Below are 19,210 nucleotides of genomic sequence, written 5' to 3'. Positions count from 1 at the left end.
AAAACTATGTACAGTGCATCAATCTAAGGAAAAAAAAAAGTCAAACAATGAAACGGTAAAATAATAGTAAAACAAAAAAAAAATCATTAAAAACTTAATCAAGAATTGGTGGGTCATCCAAATTAATTTCGGTGTCCTCGTCACGTGGGTGATGTTCCAGATATGGTTTTAATCTTTGACCATTAACTTTAAATGTGACACCATTATTTGGATTCTCAATTTCTATGGCCCCATATGAATATACATTTTTTACAACAAATGGGCCACTCCATTTTGACTTTAACTTTCCTGGAAATAAATGAAGACGAGAATTATAAAGCAACACTTTTTGACCAATCTCAAATGTTTTTCGAAAAATTCTTTTATCATGAAATGCTTTTGTTCTTGCCTTAATAATTCTTGAATTTTCATATGCATCATTCCTTAATTCCTCAAGTTCATTCAATTGCAATTTTCGCACATTACCAGCATCAACCAAATTTGAATTAAAAGCTTTAATAGCCCAAAGTGATTTATGTTCAAGTTCAACAGGTAAATGACAAGGTTTACCATAAATTAACCGATAGGGTGACATTCCTAATGATGTTTTAAATGTAGTGCGGTAAGCCCAAAGTGCATCATTAAGTCTAAGAGACCAATCTTTTCGGTTTGGGTTAACCGTTTTTTCCAAAATTTGTTTTATCTCCCTATTTGCTAATTCAACTTGACCATTTGTTTGAGGATGATAAGGGGTAGCAATTTTATGTGTAATTCCATATTTCTTCATTAAAGACTCAAATGACTTATTACAAAAATGCTTACCTCCATCACTGATAATGGCTCGAGGGATTCCAAATCGACTTAAAATGTTTTCTCTTAAAAATTTAATCACAGTTTTACTGTCATTATTTCGACAAGAAATTGCTTCAATCCATTTTGAGACATAATCAACTGCAACTAATATATACACAAATCCAAAAGATGATGGAAATGGACCCATGAAATCAATTCCCCAACAGTCAAATATTTCAATTTCAAGTATGGGATTTAAGGGCATCATGTTTCTTTTTGTAATTGATCCCAATTTTTGACATTTTTCACAACTTTTGCAAAATTCATATGTGTCTTTAAACATGGTAGGCCAATAAAATCCACACTGCAAAATTTTAGCAGTAGTTTTTCTTGAAGAAAAGTGACCACCACATGCTTCAGAATGACAAAAATTAATGACACTACTTACCTCATTATCAGGAATACATCGCCGAAAAATTTGATCTGGGCAATATTTGAACAAATAAGGATCATCCCAATAAAATTTCTTTACTTCAACAAAAAATTTCTTCTTCTCTTGAGCATTCCATTGCAAAGGCATTTTACCTGTAACAAGAAAATTAACAATATTAGCATACCATGGCATTGAAGTAACAGAAAATAAAAATTCATCAGGGAAAGAATCATTTATGGGTGTTATATCATTGCAGAATTCGGATGTGAGTCTTGATAGATGATCAGCAACAACATTTTCAGCACCCTTTTTATCTTTGATGGTAAGGTCAAATTCTTGTAGTAACAAAATCCAACGAATTAGTCTCGGTTTGGCATCCTGTTTACTCATCAAATATCTCACAGCAGCATGGTCAGTAAACACAACAGATTTAGAGCCAAGCAAATATGAACGGAATTTGTTTAATGCAAATACCACAGCAAGTAATTCTTTTTCAGTTGTAGAATAATTCATTTGAGCACTATCCAAAGTCTTGCTCGCATAATAAATCACAAAAGGCTTACCATCCCTTCTTTGTCCTAAAACAGCACCAACAGCAAAATCACTTGCATCACACATTAATTCAAATGGCAAAGACCAATCAGGAGATTGCATAATAGGTGCAGATGTTAAAAGACAAATTATTTTTTCAAAAGATTTTTGGCAATCATCATTCCATTCAAACGGTGCATCTTTTAATAAGAGGTTACAAAGTGGTTTAGATATGGCACTAAAGTTTTTTATAAACCTCCTATAAAATCCTGCATGTCCTAAAAAGGATCGCACATCTCTAACTGTTTTTGGTTGTGGCAATTTAGATATGACTTCGATTTTTGCTTTGTCAACTTCAATTCCTTTAATAGAAACAACATGACCCAAAACAATTCCAGAAGTAACCATGTAGTGACATTTTTCCCAATTCAACACGAGTTCTTTTTCAACACATCTTTTTAAAACTTTCTCCAAATTATCAAGGCAATCATCAAAAGAATTCCCAAACACAGTCAAATCATCCATAAAGACCTCTAAACAATGTTCAACCATATCACAAAAAATGCTTAACATACATCTTTGAAATGTTGCAGGAGCATTACAAAGCCCGAATGGCATTCTTTTAAATGCAAATGTTCCAAAAGGACATGTGAATGTGGTCTTTTCTTGGTCCTCAAGTGCTATAGGAATTTGATAATAACCTGAATATCCATCTAAAAAACAATAGTAGGGATGTCCTGCTACTCTTTCTAAGATTTGGTCAAGGAATGGTAATGGAAAATGATCTTTTCTAGTGGCTTCATTTAATTTTCTATAATCAATGCACATGCGCCAACTAGATGTAATTCGTGTTGGAATTAATTCACCTTTTTCATTTTTAACAACAGTGATTCCAGATTTTTTAGGCACTACTTGTGTAGGACTTACCCACTTACTATCAGAAATAGGGTAGATAATTCCCACATCAAGTAATTTAAGGACTTCTGTTTTGACTACCTCTTTCATGTGTGGGTTTAATCTTCTTTGAGGTTGTTGACATATTTTAGCATTTTCTTCCAAATTAATTCTATGTGTGCAGATTAAGGGATTAATGCCTTTAATGTCATTTAAAGTCCATCCTATTGCATTTTTATGCTTTTTAAGAACAGTTAGTAACTTACCTTCTTGGTCGCTTGTTAAAGTAGAAGAAATCACAACAGGATAAGTTTGTTCTTCTCCAAGAAAAGCATATTTCAATCCTTCAGGCAAAGGTTTCAATTCCATTTTAGGTGCTTCTTGTTGTTCTGTCTTTTCAATACTTCCAAGCTCCTCAAATTTTGGCTCGTCATCATAATTTTGCGAAGTCTGCATAGAATCAAGCAACGAATTTATATTAGAAATATCAAGTTTAAGTTGCTTATTTGACTCAATTGAATTAACTAAACAAACATTAGAAAGTTCAGAAAAATCCCCTTTTTGAATATTTTCCTCGATACAAGATTCAAACAATTCCTTTTGTTCATCAGTATCATCTTCATTCTCATTTTCTTCATTAGGTTGCCTGCACATGTTGAAAACATTCAATTCCAAAGTCATATTCCCAAAGGATAAATTCATTAAACCATTCCTACAATTAATCAAAGCATTAGCAGTTGCTAAAAATGGTCGACCTAAAATTACAGGAATTGGTTTGTAATTATTCACAACAGGTTCAGTTTCCAAGACAATAAAATCCACAGGATAAATAAATTTATCAACTTGTACTAAAACATCTTCCACTATTCCTTTTGGTACTTTAACTGATCTATCGGCAAGCAAAAGTGTAGTTGAAGTTGATTTTAACTCACCAAGATTAAGTTGAAGATAAACTGAATATGGAAGCAAATTAACACTAGCACCAAGATCTAGTAAAGCATGCTCAATTCTGTGGTTACCAATAATACAAGAAATGGTAGGACAACCAGGATCTTTATATTTCAACTTATTATTAGTAGACAGAATTGTACTTACCTGTTCGGCCATGAAAGCACTCTTTCTTACCTTCAATTTCCTCTTAACAGTGCACAAGTCCTTTAAAAATTTGGCATATGAAGGAACCTGCTTGATTGCATCTAATAGAGGAATGTTAACTTTCACTTGCTTAAAGATTTCATAAATTTCAGAAGAGTGGTTTGATTTCTTTGGTTTATTCAATGCATGCGGAAATGGTGGTTCAGGTGGAACACTAGTTATTTCTTCACTAGGTGTAAGTTCATTTAGTCCTTCCTTACCCTTTGAATTTTCATCATTTTCATAAGGTTCAGGCATAGGTCTATCAACAACCTTACCACTACGAAGAGTTATAACTGACTTGACTTGGTCTGTGGGTGGATTTTGTTGAATTTTAGGATTTGGTTGTGGTTGGGCTGGAAATTTTCCTTTTTCTTGAATGGTGAGTGCAGAAGCAATTTTAGCAAGAGTATCTTTCAAATCAGAAAAAGTTTGTGCATTTTGATTGTTAATAACATCTTGCTTTCTGATGAATGAATGCATTGTGTCCTCCAGATTTTTCCAAGGTGGTGGAACATATGGTGCATAAGGCTGAGGATTTTGAAAATTTTGTGGAGGTGGTGCTTGTGAAGATTGTGCATTATTATTATTCCTCCAACTGAAATTCGGATGATTTTTCCAACCAGGATTATAAGTCTGTGAATATGGGTTTGGTTTATTGAAAGTGTTAATAACATTAGCTTGATCATTTAGACATTCTTTAAGTGCAGGCAAAGTGGGACACTCTTGAGTGAAATGATCATTCGAATTACATATGTTACATGCAATTTCTTGAACAGATTTTACTTGATCACTCTTTTTATGCTCCAAAGCTTCAACTTTCCTAACTAGGGATGCAAATTTTGCTTGTAAATCATGATCTTCCCTAAGGTTATGGATTCCTCCACTAGATGGAGATGATTGTTGCTTATTTGTCAATTCAAAAGTTCCAACAGTATCCCAATGTTGTGCATTTTCAGCTAATTGGTCAAGGTAATCTAGTGCATCTTCAGGATTTTTATCCCTAAATTCACCATTACACATCATTTCAACAACCTGTCTACTTTGGGGTATTAAGCCTTCGTAGAAATAAGTGACCAATCGCCAAGTTTCAAAACCATGATGTGGGCATATGTTAAGCAACTCTTTAAACCTATCCCAACATTGGTATAATGTTTCTCCATTTTTTTGAGTGAAAGAAGTGATTTGCCTTTTAAAAGAATTTGTTCTATGAGGTGGAAAGAATTTTTTCAAAAACTGTTCTTGCATGTTATTCCAAGTTCTTACTGATCCAGATCTAAGGTTTTGTAGCCAAGTTTTAGCTTTATCTTTTAATGAAAAAGGAAAAAGCTTTAATCTAATTATGTTCATGCTACAATTTTGGTCCGTGTATGTATTACAAACTTCCTCAAAATCTCTTAGATGCAAGTACGGATTCTCAGATTCTAAACCATGAAATGTTGGTAAAAGTTGGATAATACCTGGTTTAAAATTGAATCGAGATGCTTCTGGAGGAAATACTATACACGACGGTGCTCCGGTTCTAGTTGGATTCATGTAGTCTCTCAGAGTCCTTGGTTGATTCTGATCATGCCCATGTTGAGATTGGTTGTCTCCCTGATCAATTTGAGGATTAGGTTCGCCCAAAACGTTTTCGCCTTGATTCTCATCCATGATTGGTGGTGGAGATTGAGATCTACGAATTAACCTGCCACTTGAAGATCGAGACCAATGTCTCATGCAAGGGTTATGTTATAAAGATAATATTTACATAAATTGATAACAAAATAAAATAAAATAAATAAATAAGCAAATAATATAAGTATACAAAAGAAAATTAAATAACAAAAATGGTGGTTGAACCCACCAATTAAAAAAATAAAAAATGCAAAATTAAATAAATACTGAAAATTAAATAACTGAAAATAAAAGTTAAGGGTTAGTAGTTAGTTTGGTGGTTAAACCCACCAATAAAGCAAAAAAAAAAAAATACGAAATAAAATAAATGCAGAAAATTAAATAACTGAAATTAAATAAAAGTTAGGAGTTAGCAGTTAGTAAGTTAGTAGTTAAAGTTAGTTTGGTCCAAAGTATGTCCAAATATGTCCAAAGTATGTCCAAATATGTCCAAAGTATGTCCAAATATGTCCAAGTCTTGATTATGTTAAGGAATTTCGTCTAGGGATTCTATTGCAAATTATTTTTAATTTTATGGTCAAACTGTAATTTTTAGAAGTTTAGAATTAGCAATTTGGGATGAAAGTGAAACAATTGAAAGATATCGGGGTCCGAACGTAATTACCAGAAGATTGGGCTAGAAACGGAAACTGTTGGGGTGAAACGAGAATTATGAAAGATATGGGGACAAAAGAGAATTTAAGAAAAGGAAAAGGGGGCAAACGAAATTTTACATATAAGAGAAAAATAAAAACGGAAAAACAAACCAAATAAAAAACTTTTCCCCGGCAACGGCACCAAAAACTTGACACAACTTAAAAGTAAATTTTAACTCCCAAGTATAAGAGTGTCTTGTTGTATTATAACTCGGTGAGTCCGAGGTCGATCCACAGAGAAAAGATTTAATTAGTTTATTTTATTTTATCTAAAAATTGAAATTAAAACTTGAATATAAACAACTTAATTTAAATGAAACTATGGAATTGAACTAGTTAGGGTTATGGATCCACTCTTAGAAATAAATAAAACTTAATAAATTCTTTTTGCCAATTTGTTTTAGATTTATTACTCAAAAGATTAATTATACAAATTATTATTATTTTCCCTTTAATTTTATGATGGATTAAGTATTTATTGTGCCAAAATTTAATTTGTCTACAATAAGTCAAAATACCATTTCACCATGCCTTATATTAAGATTTTAAGAATTTATTGTGCCAAATTCATTTGTTTGTCTACAATAAATCAAATTTTCAAAATATAAAACATGTATAAAATTAAATAGAAAATAATTTAATTTATAAAATTAAACATAGAATTTGATTAAATCATATTTATTTCTTAAGAGTTTCACCTTCCCCTAACTAATATTATTTAGTTAAGCATAATTAAAATAAAAAGAAGTAGTAAAATTGAATTACTTATAATTAAAAGAAATAAAAACAACTAAAATTGGAAATAAAACTAATTTTATTAATGAAAATAATTATACAAAATATTAAAAACAAACCTGGAAATCAAGATTACAAGGAGATGGAGAGAATTTGAGAAGAAGAGAGTTGTAGAGAGATGATTAAAACATAAAAATGAGGCTCTATTTATAGAAAAATAAATTCATAATCCAGTGCTTTGCGGTCCATCATAGGCTTCATGCATGTGCTCCTCACAACCCTTAGATCAAGATCCAATGGCTGGTCAAACTTCAAAAGTCAACATCACACATGGCATCATTTGACTCGTCCGATTTACCCAAAGAACGGTTGAGATTTGGCGGGTTAATGGGTGGATCGGGTCGACCCGAATACAAAGATTCGGATCCTCCAACTTGCTTCACCAACCATTGCCACGTGGCACAATCATGGCCATTGAATCATGAACGGTTGAGATTTAGTCAAGATTGCCAATTATCCCATGCACTCATATCTATTGTAAGCTCATTTCATCATCCAATCAGTGCTCGGTCAACAGGAAAAGTCAACTTTTTTTACACAAGCCCAATTTTAAGCCGATCTTGACTGATCTTAAGGTTTTCGGACCTCCGGAATCCAAATTTGACCTCCGTTTATCTGTTTGGAGCCTCGAAGTACGTGAAATTAATAATTTTCCTAATAAACACATAAAAATACACAAAATTAAATATATTTAAAACATAATTAATAATTCATAATATATTACATAAACACAAATATAAATTATAACATAAGCATAAAATAACATATTATCGCTTGATAATTAAACAATTTTTAATACTAATCAGAAAGAAGTAATAAGGTGAACTATAAGAGGGAAAATTTTTCAAGAGCCTATTACGAAGATATGTGGAGTTCTTATGAAGCATGCAAGGAAATTATCAAAGCGGAATGGTCTTGTAGAGGCAGCTGGTTGGGGGATTCGGTGGTGCAAACGTTTGCCAAAACAGCAAGAGACTCTTTAGCTCAGCTAAAAAATTGGAGCAGAGAAGAATTTGGTGGTAGGGAAAAGAAGCTTCAAAGGCTGATTGATAAGCTTGGAAAGCTAACAGAGGATCAGAAGCAGGAAGACAGTGGGGATGAAATCAAAATGACTGAAAGGCAAATTCACAGATTCTTGGCTGAGAAAGAAATTTATTGGAAGCACCGCTCGAGAGCAGATTGGCTTAAGCAAGGAGATAAAAATACCAAGTTTTTTCATTCGAAAGCATCATCTAGGAAACAGAAGAACAAGATATGGGGCATTGAAAATGATCAAGGGAATTGGACTGAAGACGATGAAGAAGTGGAAAAACAAATCTGCGGATACTTCGCAAATTTATTTTCTACCTCGAATCCAACTCAAGATCAATTAGAAGCTGTTTTAAAGGGGTTAAATCCAAAAGTCAGTAATGCAATGAATGAGGAGCTTGATCAACCTTTTACCGAGGAGGAAGTAACAGAGGCTTTAGCTCAGATGTGCCCAACCAAAGCTCCGGGTTAAAACGGGAGTCGTTAGTACCTGTCTGCACATCCTTAACGAGAAAGGTACCATTGCTCCTTTAAATCACACCTACATTGCTTTAATTCCGAAAATCGGAAAGCCTAGGAAAGTTGCTGATTTCAAACCCATTAGTCTATGCAATGTCATTTATAGGATCATTACAAAAGCCATAGCTAATCGGTTGAAATATATTCTTCAGCATGTTATTTCCCCAGCACAAAGTGCTTTTATTCCCAATAGATTAATCACTGACAATATCATTATTGGGTATGAATGCTTGCATAAAATCAGACATAGTAAGGGGAAAAAGAATGGGTTAGTGGCTTTAAAGCTTGATATAAGCAAAGCCTATGATCGGGTGGAGTGGCATTTTTTAGAAAAAACAATGCTGAAGCTAGGTTTTTCTAATAAGTGGGTAGAGCTGATAATGGGCTGCATAACCACAACATCCTTCTCAGTCCTCATTAATGGAGTGCCGAAGGGTTTGATTCAGCCTCAAAGAGGGTTAAGACAAGGATGTCCTCTTTCTCCATATTTGTTCATTTTGTGTGCAGAGGTTTTTTCAAATCTCCTGATGCAAGCTGAAAGTCAGAGGCTGATACATGGGCTGAAATTCGGCAACAATATCACCATTTCTCATCTGTTATTCGCCGATGATAGTCTAATTTTTGCAAGAGCCTCGAAGGAGGATTGTGTGCATCTCAAAGGAATTTTTGATTGCTATGCTACGACATCCGGGCAAATTTTCAATTTCGACAAGTCATCAATTTTTTTCAGCCACAATGTGAAAGCAGATCAAATTTCGACCATAAAGAATTTATTCAAGCTCAAGGTGGTTTCGAAGCATGAGAGGTACTTAGGGCTGCCTTCTTTGATTGGGCGAAAAAAGAAATCCTTCTTCAATGAGATAAAGCTCAAGATCCTGAGCAAAATATCAAGTTGGGAGCATAAATGTTTTTCAAGTGGAGGTAAAGAAGTGCTCATCAAAGCAGTAGCGCAAGCGGTGCCAGCCTATGCCATGAGTGTGTTCAAATTACCAGTGGGCACATGTAATGACATCCAGAAAGTAATTGCTAGGTACTGGTGGGGAAGTAAAGAGGACAAGCGAGCCATACATTGGGCTAGCTGGCATAAGTTAAGTCAAGCAAAAAGTCGTGGTGGCTTGGGATTCAGGGACTTATCTAGCTTTAATCAAGCATTGGTAGCGAAGCAAGGGTGGCGGATTATTCAAAATTCTAATTCACTGGTGGCTAAAGTTTTACAAGCCAAATACTTCAAGCATGGAAATTTTTTTGAAAGGAACCGTAGGCTCAAAACCTTCCTATATCTGGAGGAGTATTTTATGGGGTAGAGAAGTTATCCTCAAAGGCTACAGATGGAGGATTGGTGGGGGTGATCAGGTGCTGGTCTACAAAGACAATTGGATTCCCAGACCTCTTACTTTTAAACCAATCTCAGTGAAAACACTTCCAAGTGATACTACAGTCTCTGAGCTAATAACAAATGATAACCGATGGAAAGAAGCTTTGCTTTTTGACCAATTTGTGCAGGAAGATGCAGATGCAATCATGAATATCCCCCTGCCCAGAAATCACAGCAGAGACCAAGTAATATGGCATTATGACAGGAAGGGAGAATACTCTGTCAAAAGTGGATACCAAATAGCCCTCAAGATGAAGGTTCCGGACACACCAAGCAGCTCAGTGAACAACAACAATCAGTGGAAAGTCATTTGGACTCTCAACATCCCAGAAAAAATCAAGATCTTTCTATGGAGAGCTATTTGAAATTTGCTTCCAACTGCAATGAACTTATGGAGGAAAAAGGTGATGTATGAGCCTTTCTGTCAAATTTGTGGTAACAGGTCTGAGAACATTTTTCATGCTTTGGTAGAATGTAAGGCAGCTCGGAAAACCTGGGAGCACACCAAATTTGCAGAAAGTTTTAAGGATATGGTAGGCCCAGATATGCTTACGGTTTTCCAAGAATTAGTAAAGAAGATGAGCAAAACAGATTTCGAGCTGCTGGCTGTCACTTGCTGGACAATTTGGACAGCAAGAAATAAACTTATATTTGAAGCAAAGAAGCCTGGTTATCAAATGTCAGTAGCAACTGCAGAAGCATTGTTAGAAGCTTATCAGAGAGTAAAGCCTTCAGGACTGATTTGTGGAGCTGACAAAGAGAAGAAAACAGCCAAAGCTTGGCTTCCTCCGCCGCCAAGCTGGTTCAAGGTGAATGTTGATGCAGCCATAAGGAAGGAGAAAAATTTATCAGGGTTGGGAGCCGTGATCAGAGATGCAACGGGGAATATCATAGCTGCTGCAGTCAAGACTACAAGGTTTCATGGGAATGTTTCGTATGCAGAAGCTGAAGCAGTAAGGTGGGGTTTGCAAGTAGCTGTGGATGCGGGTTTAACCTCTTTAATTATCGAAACGGATTCGCAAATGGTGGCTGATTTAATTAACAACAGAAAGGGCAGCAAAAATGAGATTTACTGGTTACTTCAGAGATTCAAAACAAGTTTAAGGATCTCCACAATGTTAAGTGCCATTATACACCAAGATCTTGTAACGCGATTGCCCACTCATTGGCTAGTTTAGCTTTTGATCACTTAGAAGCTGTTGTTTGGTTGGATTCTTACCCAATCGAAATTATGAATGTATTCAACTCTTTTGTTTGAATGAAAGTTAGTATTCCTTTTCAAAAAAAAAAATGACCTAGGATCCCAAATCTCAATCAAGATTCAGGGAATTCTGCCAGCCTTATTAAAGGGAAAGACAATCGACAATAAAATCGTAGAGCAAGGAATTTAGATTAGGGAAGGCTTGGTTCAATCTAGCAATATAAATATTAAACATAACAAATGTGCAACGTTGCATTTGGTCAACGGCATAAAATATTTATTTTAATAAAAGATATAAATTCTTTAAAAATATTGTAAACTGTTAACAAATTGGTTAAAAAGATTTTTTACAAATTAAAAGAAGAAAAAAAAAGAGTTATAATTCCATTATATAAAAGATCATGTAGTATCATATAAAAATCCGTAATTGCAATTGTAACTATTATTTTAATACAAATTTGATCAAAATTAGAATTAGTCAATGGTTGTAATTGTCATTGAATTGAAATGGTAACTATAACTATAAGTGGAATTGTCGTTGACAGTGTGATTGGAAATTTGGAATTGGAATTGTAATTATAATAGGAATTTTAATTGCAGTTGTAATTGTAACTGGAATTGGAATTGAAATTGTAATTGTGATCAGAATTGTAATTGCAGTTGGAATTGTAATTATCAATGTAATAGAAGTTGTAATTGTAATTGTTACAGCTATTGTAATTATTCTTGTACAATTACAACTGTATTTGTAATTTTAATTACAATTAATAATACAATTAAAATTGTAATCATAATCATAATTGCAATTGTAATCACAATTGTATTTTTAAAAAAATTGAAATTACAATTGCTATTCTAATTATTGTCACAACTACAATTTTATTATTGCTATTGTTATTGTAATTGTTATTAAATATTACTATAATAACAATTGCCACTGTTGATGGAATTAAGACTACAATTGTTATTGCATTTATTATTGTAATTGGAATTGAAATTTTAATTGTAACTATTGTAATTGGAATTACAATTGAAATTAAAGTTGTTATGGTTGTTTTAATTAAATTTGGAATTAATAATAAAAGATTGAAATTGAAATTATTAATGTAGTTACTGTAATTACGATTGCTATTTTAATTGTAAGATATTGCAACTGAAATTATAAATCCTAAATATATTTAAAATTGTAATTAGAATTTTTCGACAAAAAATCACCAAAAAAAGTGCCCGTGCCATTTTTTAATTTTGAAAAAAAAAAGAGAAGTAACAATAATCAATTTCTTAGAGCATCACCAAGAGTCTCTACTATTTGCTAATCTATGTGGCAAATAGAAGAGTGAAAAATTATACTGTCCTCCAAAAGGCTCTTCAAATAAATAAGTTAATATTATTTTAATCAAATAACTTTTTTTAAAGGAAAAATAAATAGTAATTAAAACATTTCTCTTTCTCTCTCCTATAAAAATAATAAAATATAAATTAAAGAAGGAAAAATCACTCTACAAATTTGACAAAACAAAAATATTCTTATTTAAAATATCTTAATTAAAATATCTTTTGGAGTCTTAATTGTTAATGTGGCTCTTCAAATAAATAGTAAAATCTTATTTAACTTTCTCATTTTCTCGGTTGTTTCAACTAGGCGACCACATGCGGTTGTTGCCAGTAGCCCACAAACTCTCAATAATTTCAAGATAACTTCCAGTTGCTGATTGTACAACGCATCAAATCCAATGGCTATATTTTTCAAAAAATATTTTATTACATGCAATCTTGCAATGGATCTAGTGCGTGCTAGTCATAGCCTTATTAGCATTACACAAACATATTGGATTATACAGATAATATTTAAAGTATATAAATGCTCAACAAGTGATCCACTATTCTCAATTATGAGAAAGTATATCCAAGAAATTTTCATAAATGAATTGAATTTAAAAAGTTGGCCAGTAATTTTGTAAAATTGTTTATTTATATAAAAAAGTATATATTTAATATTTGAAAATTTTTAATGAGTCCAATTAATAAATAAAAATTAAGAATGAAAGATTACATGAACAATTTGTAGTGGGCTTTAAATTCAATCTTCGAAGTTCATGTGGAATATATTATAATGGAAGGATTGATTAAAATAATTGTATTGATAAAGGGTCTCACTTGAAATTCTCTATGCTTTAGGAGTAAATTGCACTATGTTGATGGACATAATTACTGTTAAGTGGAAGTCTATTATCTTGTTAAATAAGATAAATAAGAAAAGAATATTTTGAATTCAAATTTTGAAATATTAGGTTCAAGGATAAGAAGTAATATCTTGCTTTCAAATAAAAGAGTTTTATTTGAATCCCACTAGTGAAGATAAAGAACACTAAGGATCCCACTGAATTTTCGCTCTTAGTTTTTTTTTTTAAGTCTTATATAAAGATAAGACTATTCTCTACAAGTGATTGGCTAGAGGAAAAACCTTTAAAATATAGAGTGAATAATGTAAATCACTTTGGAGGCAAGACACTTAGATTGCAAAGTGAGGTCAATTTATTGTTATTGCTCAATCTCACGTTGTGTGAAACAATCTTAGTTGAGTTCTTGAAACACTTTCAGTAGTAGCTTAAGTGGGTTTCAACTTGAGACTCACGAAAATTTAATATTAAAACATGGGTCCTATAATGAGACTCACTGCTTAGCTAAGTGGCAAAGTATTGTTGGCTAGTCCTACCACCTCAACCTGTTAAGATGGTAGGACCAGACTACTCTAAAGATAGAGAAGAAATACTTCTATAGGACTAGCTTGCTGAGATGGTAGGTTCATTGTGCGGCCACAAGTGAGTCTTGGTTTTGGACTTATTAAATTTAACATTCAACATATAGTGTATTCTAAAATAAGACCCAATACTCTTTATTTGGAAGAACATTAGTGTCAGGTTGAGATGGTAGGTAATCAAATACAAATATTTCTTAAGAAATAAGAGATGATATATCATTCAAGCATATGTTGTTATCTTTAGAGTCGGTTTCATAGTGTTGATAAAAATAATTAACTACGAAGAAGAGTAGTTAGCATTTAGTAGATATTAGTTTAAAAAGTAATATTTTGGGTTTAATAAAGTTTTTTGTCCAACAATTGTGACAATACATATGACTAAAATAGACACTAAATTTTTCAATTAGGGATCTTTGACTTTAATATGGTTTGAACAAAGTTAAAAGATAAAAGCACAAACTTTTATACATAATAGGATAAAATACACTACATTGTAGTGTGATTGTTTTTAATCTTTTAGCTTGGTCTTGACCATATTAAAGTGAGGTATCCGTAATTTGAAAATTATTATATGTGCATCCCAATAAGTAGAACACCCTATTTATTAAAATAAGTATCAAACTAAAAGACATGAAAAATAGAAATTTCAATCAATGTTTTTTGTCATCGATTTTATTTTAGAATAATTTTCAACCTTATAAAGAGTTTTTTTTTTTTAAGGGTAGCAAAACCGTATAAAAAGATGTGGCTCCATAATAAATTTTTTTAAAAAGGTGATTTTTTATGGAGAAAAAGATAAGTAAATTTTCTAAACAGTGTAGTAGCAATAACGAAATTTCTAAAAGCCAATAAGAAGATTATCACTTTATCATCGAATTCTCAGGCATGAGAACCAATTTGAGATTTTGATGATGTCTAAGAGAATAATACTTCAATTAACAGTGTATTGAGTAATGTTAATGTTAGTAACAACGCAATGAATTTTTTATGCACAAAATCATTTCTCTTTTCCTCTTTCCTTCTGTACATATCCATCTATGTAGAGATGGCGAATGGACCAGGCATCACATGGAATGGTACAGGCACGACATGTGTCCATACAGTATGATACTATACAAGGACATTTTAATAGGTATGCAATATAGTATGGCATGCATGTGAACTGGGCTGGACTGAAAATTTTCAGGACGTGAGCCTAAAAATGTAGCACGATAGATGTGAGCTAAAGCACAACACTTGAAAAAGCTTGCCATATGCATACTTCATTTGTGGGCTAGCACACAGCCTATGGGCCATAAAAAGCCTATGAGTCATGAATAGCATACAAGGCAAAGTATATCAAAGTAAAAAAAATTAATTAGAAGTAAAATTTAAAATTTATGATTTTCTAGATGGCTTGAATTGAATCTTTTAATTTTTTTTAGTAGCATAGGTTTTCTAAATTCATTTAAATCTTAGTTTAAAAAAATACTCTAATTATTTTATGCTTATAATTTATTAAATGAATAAATGATATCATGATTTTAATAAATAAAATTATAAATATCTAAAATACTAACTAGGCAACCCAAGAGGGGGGTGAATTGGCATTCTAAAAGTTTAAGCAACTAAAACTTAATGCAATTTAAACAAAGCAACCAAATTCGAAATAAATAAATTAACATGCAATGAAAAATAAAGAGATAGGGTAAGAGAAAGTAAACACGCGATTTTTACGTGGTTCGGCCAACCGTGCCTACATCCACGCCTCCAAGCTCACCGGGCTTAAGGATTTCACTAAGCGAGCCTCTAAGGCTTCAACAACTCTTACAATTAACTTCCAAGGTATAGACCTTTACAACAAGAGATTATCCCTAATCTCCTAATTTAAGTGTGTCCCAACACTTACAATCACTCAAAAATAAAGATTACAAATGAATTTTCTCACACAATGTATATGGTTACAAATGAAAGCTCAAAGTGTGAATCAATGAAACAAAAAGAGGTTTAAACCTCAATAATGGTTGTATGCTCAGTAGCAAATTCAATGATAGCTCTTAGATCTCATTTGATTTGAATTTAATTGAGCCATTTTATAGTTGGAGCTGAAAACTAGTCATTGCTGACTTTTTACACGCAATCAGATCACCGTTTAGCCTTTATCAAATTGCCGTTTTGACTTGAGCAAGTGATCGTTGTACTATAATTTCAAATTGTTGGATCATTATTTTCTAGATGTCGGTTTGTCATCAGCGTCCAGAAGCTAATCTTCAATTATGTTCTATGTCGGTTAGCCGTTATCTCATAAACGGTTAGTTGTTTGATACAGTGATTACTACAATGAAACTATTTTTAAAAAATTATAATTTTACCCCAAAATGTTTTATATTTATAATATAGCCCATATTTTCGTAAAACTTTACAAATAAGTTCATTTGCAGAGTTTCAAGACAACACTAGTTGATTTCAAAGTTTTCAAAATCACTTTTCCTTTAAGTATTAAACCTTTATTTTATCAAAATAATGATTTATTTAAAATATATGAAAAGTAATTTGAGCTTATAAAAACTTAATCATTCTTAATCTTGTTTGTTATCATCAAAATCATCATTATAGACACATACATGTTAACAATATCATGATTTTATAAAAGATAAATTTAAAATTTTATGACTTTAATATTTCATTTATGAAATCATGAATCAATCAAATGAAATACACTTCATTTGTTAACGAAATATTTTTCATCATTTACAGGCAAAAGATAAAATTGTGAACGAAATGTGGTTTTATTATAAACCAAAAGTTGCATTTTCATTCAATGGAGTTTAAGTGGAAGTACAATATTAGTAATTCAAATAAAATTAGATGGAATTTGCATTATTACAGTTGACATTATATCCTAACTAGGTTGGTACCCACTAAACCATCTGTTATTTGCAAATTCACAACCTTTCCACAAGTAAAATTTATTCAAAACAGTTACAAAGAAAGATTGTCTCTTGTCTCTAGAGGTAAGTTCGGTGTTCACTAGTGTACATAATCTTGATTCACTTCCTCTTGATCAAAATCCAAATACTCAATATATTTCGTTAAAGCATGTTGCCAATCCTGTTGCACTTGGCTTTCAACATCTTTGATGAGCATATAATACATACATATTTTACCCTTAATTATATAATTGCTCGTTTTTTTTATTTTTTATTTTTAATTAATTGAATTATTTTATTGAATAGAGAATTAATTGGAGATTATGGATAAAAAGGGTATAAAAAAGTTTAATTTGGAAAGTAATAAAGATTAAATTAGAAGACAAAAATACAGCCAAGAATTGATGGAATCTGAGCAGAAGAAATCAAAGCAATTAATTAATCCAATTCATGAATATGGAATAATTAAAAGATTTAATTTTGCCAATTGCCAATTGGGGTGCACGTGCAAGAGCTTTTAACTTCAAAAGTGGAAACAAATTTATGGCTGATGGTGGCAGGGTGGCATTAATTTGGAGGATTTAGTTTATAATTGGAAAAGGATTTCAATTAGAATTCAAAAAGGATTCCTTTTGAAAATTTGAAGGATTTGGTGGCCAAGCATTATAAAAGGGAGTTTTGGGTTTTGAATTAAGGAGACGCAAAAGGAGAGTATTCAGCAAAGAAGAAAAGACAGCAATTTAATTCTCCATGGCTGATTTTGATTTCTTTTGTTGCTCTCAATTCAAGTATGTCTAGCTAATTTTCTTTTACTGAAATTAAGGATGAAACCTTATTCAATGAAATAATTATTTTTTATTAATTAATTCTCTAAATATGTTCTTTAATGTTTATGATTCTTGTTTCACACGATTAGTTGAATGTTATTATTTGACTAAATCTATGCTTGGATCTATAAAGTCTAAAAATGATTATCTTTGATTATGTGTCTTTCATTAAATTGTTTACACAGAGTGCTTAGGAAAACTTTGACTCTTTGTCATTCAATATAGTTACATGGGATGCTTATATATTATACTATTAAGTAGAAAAAGAACCTACACAAGATTAATTTTAGTTGTGCTCAACTGTTAGATCCATGAGATGATATAGATTGATTCCGAGTTGTCACTCTAAAATTGGGGATTAATTAACAATTTCATACTTACTAGTTGAATAGTGGTGGATTTTGAACCCTTAGTAATTTTTGTCTTATTGAATTTTCCTTTACTTTAATTGTTTTCTTAGTTTAATTAGTTTTATTTTTCTTAAAAACTCAATTTGCTCAACTAGATTAGGATTAATATTAATTTTAGTTGTGCTCAATTGTTAGATCCATGAGATGACATAGATTGATTTTGAGTTGTCACTCTAAAATTGAGAATTAATTAACAATTAGATACTTACTAGTTGAATAGTGGTGGATTTTGAAACCTTGGTAATTTTTTTCTTATTGAATTTTCCTTTACTTTAATTATTTTCTTAGTTTTATTAGTTTTATTTCTCTTAAAAACTCAATTTGCTCAACTAGGTTAGGATTAATATTAATTTTAGAATTAAAATAGACTTTTCAATTTATAGTAATTCCGGTAAGTTCGACCTCGTTATTACTATTCTATTTTTAGATTTGTGCGCTTGCAAGTATATTAAAATTGTTGGCAACAATCTTCTCAATCTTTCACACACATCAAAAAGTCTAATGTTTCTGATGACAAATTTGACCGATGTTCATCTAGAATTCTGCCACTTTCACTAAAAGCTAACTCTGGTGCTACAATTAAAATTGGAGGAGTTAGTAAATCATGAGCCATAATGGATAGTGTTAACATATATGTTTCCATAATATTGATTTTGATGATAACAAACAAGATTAAAAATGATTAATCTTTTAAGATCAAATTATTTTTTATACAAATCATTATTTTCACATTTTAAAGGTTTTATATTTAATGGAAAAATGATTTTATGAAATTGATTGTTTTTATTCTTTTTAAATAAATCATTATTTTCACATTATAAATGTTTCATATTTAATGGAAAAATGATTTTATAAAATTGGTTGTTTTTCAAAGTTTATGGTTTAATTGAAAGAATTTTGAAACTTTGAAATAAACAAGTATTGCTTGAAATTTTGGAGAATGACTTATTTGAAAAGTGTCATAGCATTTTGGGCTATACCATAATTTCATAAAGTTTTGAGATTAACAAAGAATTACTTAGAAATTCTGAAATTGGACATATTTGTAAAGTTTTATAACGTTTTGGGCCGTAACACAGTTTTATAAAGTTTTGGGGTCAAACGGTAAATTTGGGAAATATTTCACTGTAACAGTTACTGTAGAAAATGGCGATCCGACATCTTGATAACGGCTCGCCAACATCTAACAGAATTGAAGATTAGTCTCTAGACCTAAACGGCGAACCGACATATGTGATAAACGGCTCGCCGATATCAACCAGTAGCCTCTGGACCTAAATGGTGATCCGACATATAGTTAACGGCGATC

General features: G+C 31.7%; 2 protein-coding genes and 1 non-coding gene across 3 annotated transcripts in view; 2 read left to right on the top strand and 1 right to left on the bottom strand.

Annotated features, from left to right (window-relative positions):
* Window positions 1-5,416, bottom strand: part of LOC112099465 — a 7,415-nt gene extending 1,999 nt beyond the window's left edge. The window contains exons 1-9 of the mRNA XM_024186861.1: window positions 5,271-5,416; window positions 4,583-4,805; window positions 3,851-4,486; window positions 3,562-3,811; window positions 3,211-3,384; window positions 2,896-3,153; window positions 2,190-2,448; window positions 1,561-1,619; window positions 561-1,185 (exon numbers count right to left, since the gene is read on the bottom strand). Coding sequence (XP_024042629.1) covers window positions 561-1,185; window positions 1,561-1,619; window positions 2,190-2,448; window positions 2,896-3,153; window positions 3,211-3,384; window positions 3,562-3,811; window positions 3,851-4,486; window positions 4,583-4,805; window positions 5,271-5,416 — 2,630 coding nt within the window. The remainder of the gene's footprint in view (window positions 1-560; window positions 1,186-1,560; window positions 1,620-2,189; window positions 2,449-2,895; window positions 3,154-3,210; window positions 3,385-3,561; window positions 3,812-3,850; window positions 4,487-4,582; window positions 4,806-5,270) is intronic.
* On the top strand, window positions 4,857-4,965 carry LOC112101632. The gene has a single exon (XR_002907655.1). It is a non-coding gene; the product is annotated as a small nucleolar RNA R71 (small nucleolar RNA).
* Window positions 5,417-8,756: 3,340 nt separating the features above from the next.
* On the top strand, window positions 8,757-10,971 carry LOC112099434. Its single transcript, XM_024186860.1, has 3 exons — window positions 8,757-9,718; window positions 9,804-10,091; window positions 10,236-10,971. The coding sequence occupies exons 1-3, from the start codon at window positions 8,757-8,759 to the stop codon at window positions 10,969-10,971; spliced, it is 1,986 nt and encodes a 661-aa protein (XP_024042628.1).
* Window positions 10,972-19,210: the final 8,239 nt, after the last annotated feature.

The sequence above is a fragment of the Citrus clementina genome, unplaced genomic scaffold, assembly GCF_000493195.1.
Source record: "Citrus clementina cultivar Clemenules unplaced genomic scaffold, Citrus_clementina_v1.0 scaffold_9, whole genome shotgun sequence".
Taxonomy (NCBI): domain Eukaryota; kingdom Viridiplantae; phylum Streptophyta; class Magnoliopsida; order Sapindales; family Rutaceae; genus Citrus; species Citrus x clementina.
Note: the sequence above shows the minus strand (reverse complement) of the source record. Positions and strands in the feature narration are given on the sequence as shown.

Excerpts from the sequence above, each read along its gene's own strand:
- LOC112099434 (XM_024186860.1), top strand. The coding sequence starts at position 8,757 with ATGCTGAAGCTAGGTTTTTCTAATAAGTGGGTAGAGCTGATAATGGGC. Across the intron at positions 9,719-9,803 it reads CTGGAGGAGTATTTTATGGG|ACCTCTTACTTTTAAACCAA; the intron begins GTAGAGAAGTTA and ends TTGGATTCCCAG. Across the intron at positions 10,092-10,235 it reads TCAGTGAACAACAACAATCA|GTCTGAGAACATTTTTCATG; the intron begins GTGGAAAGTCAT and ends TTGTGGTAACAG.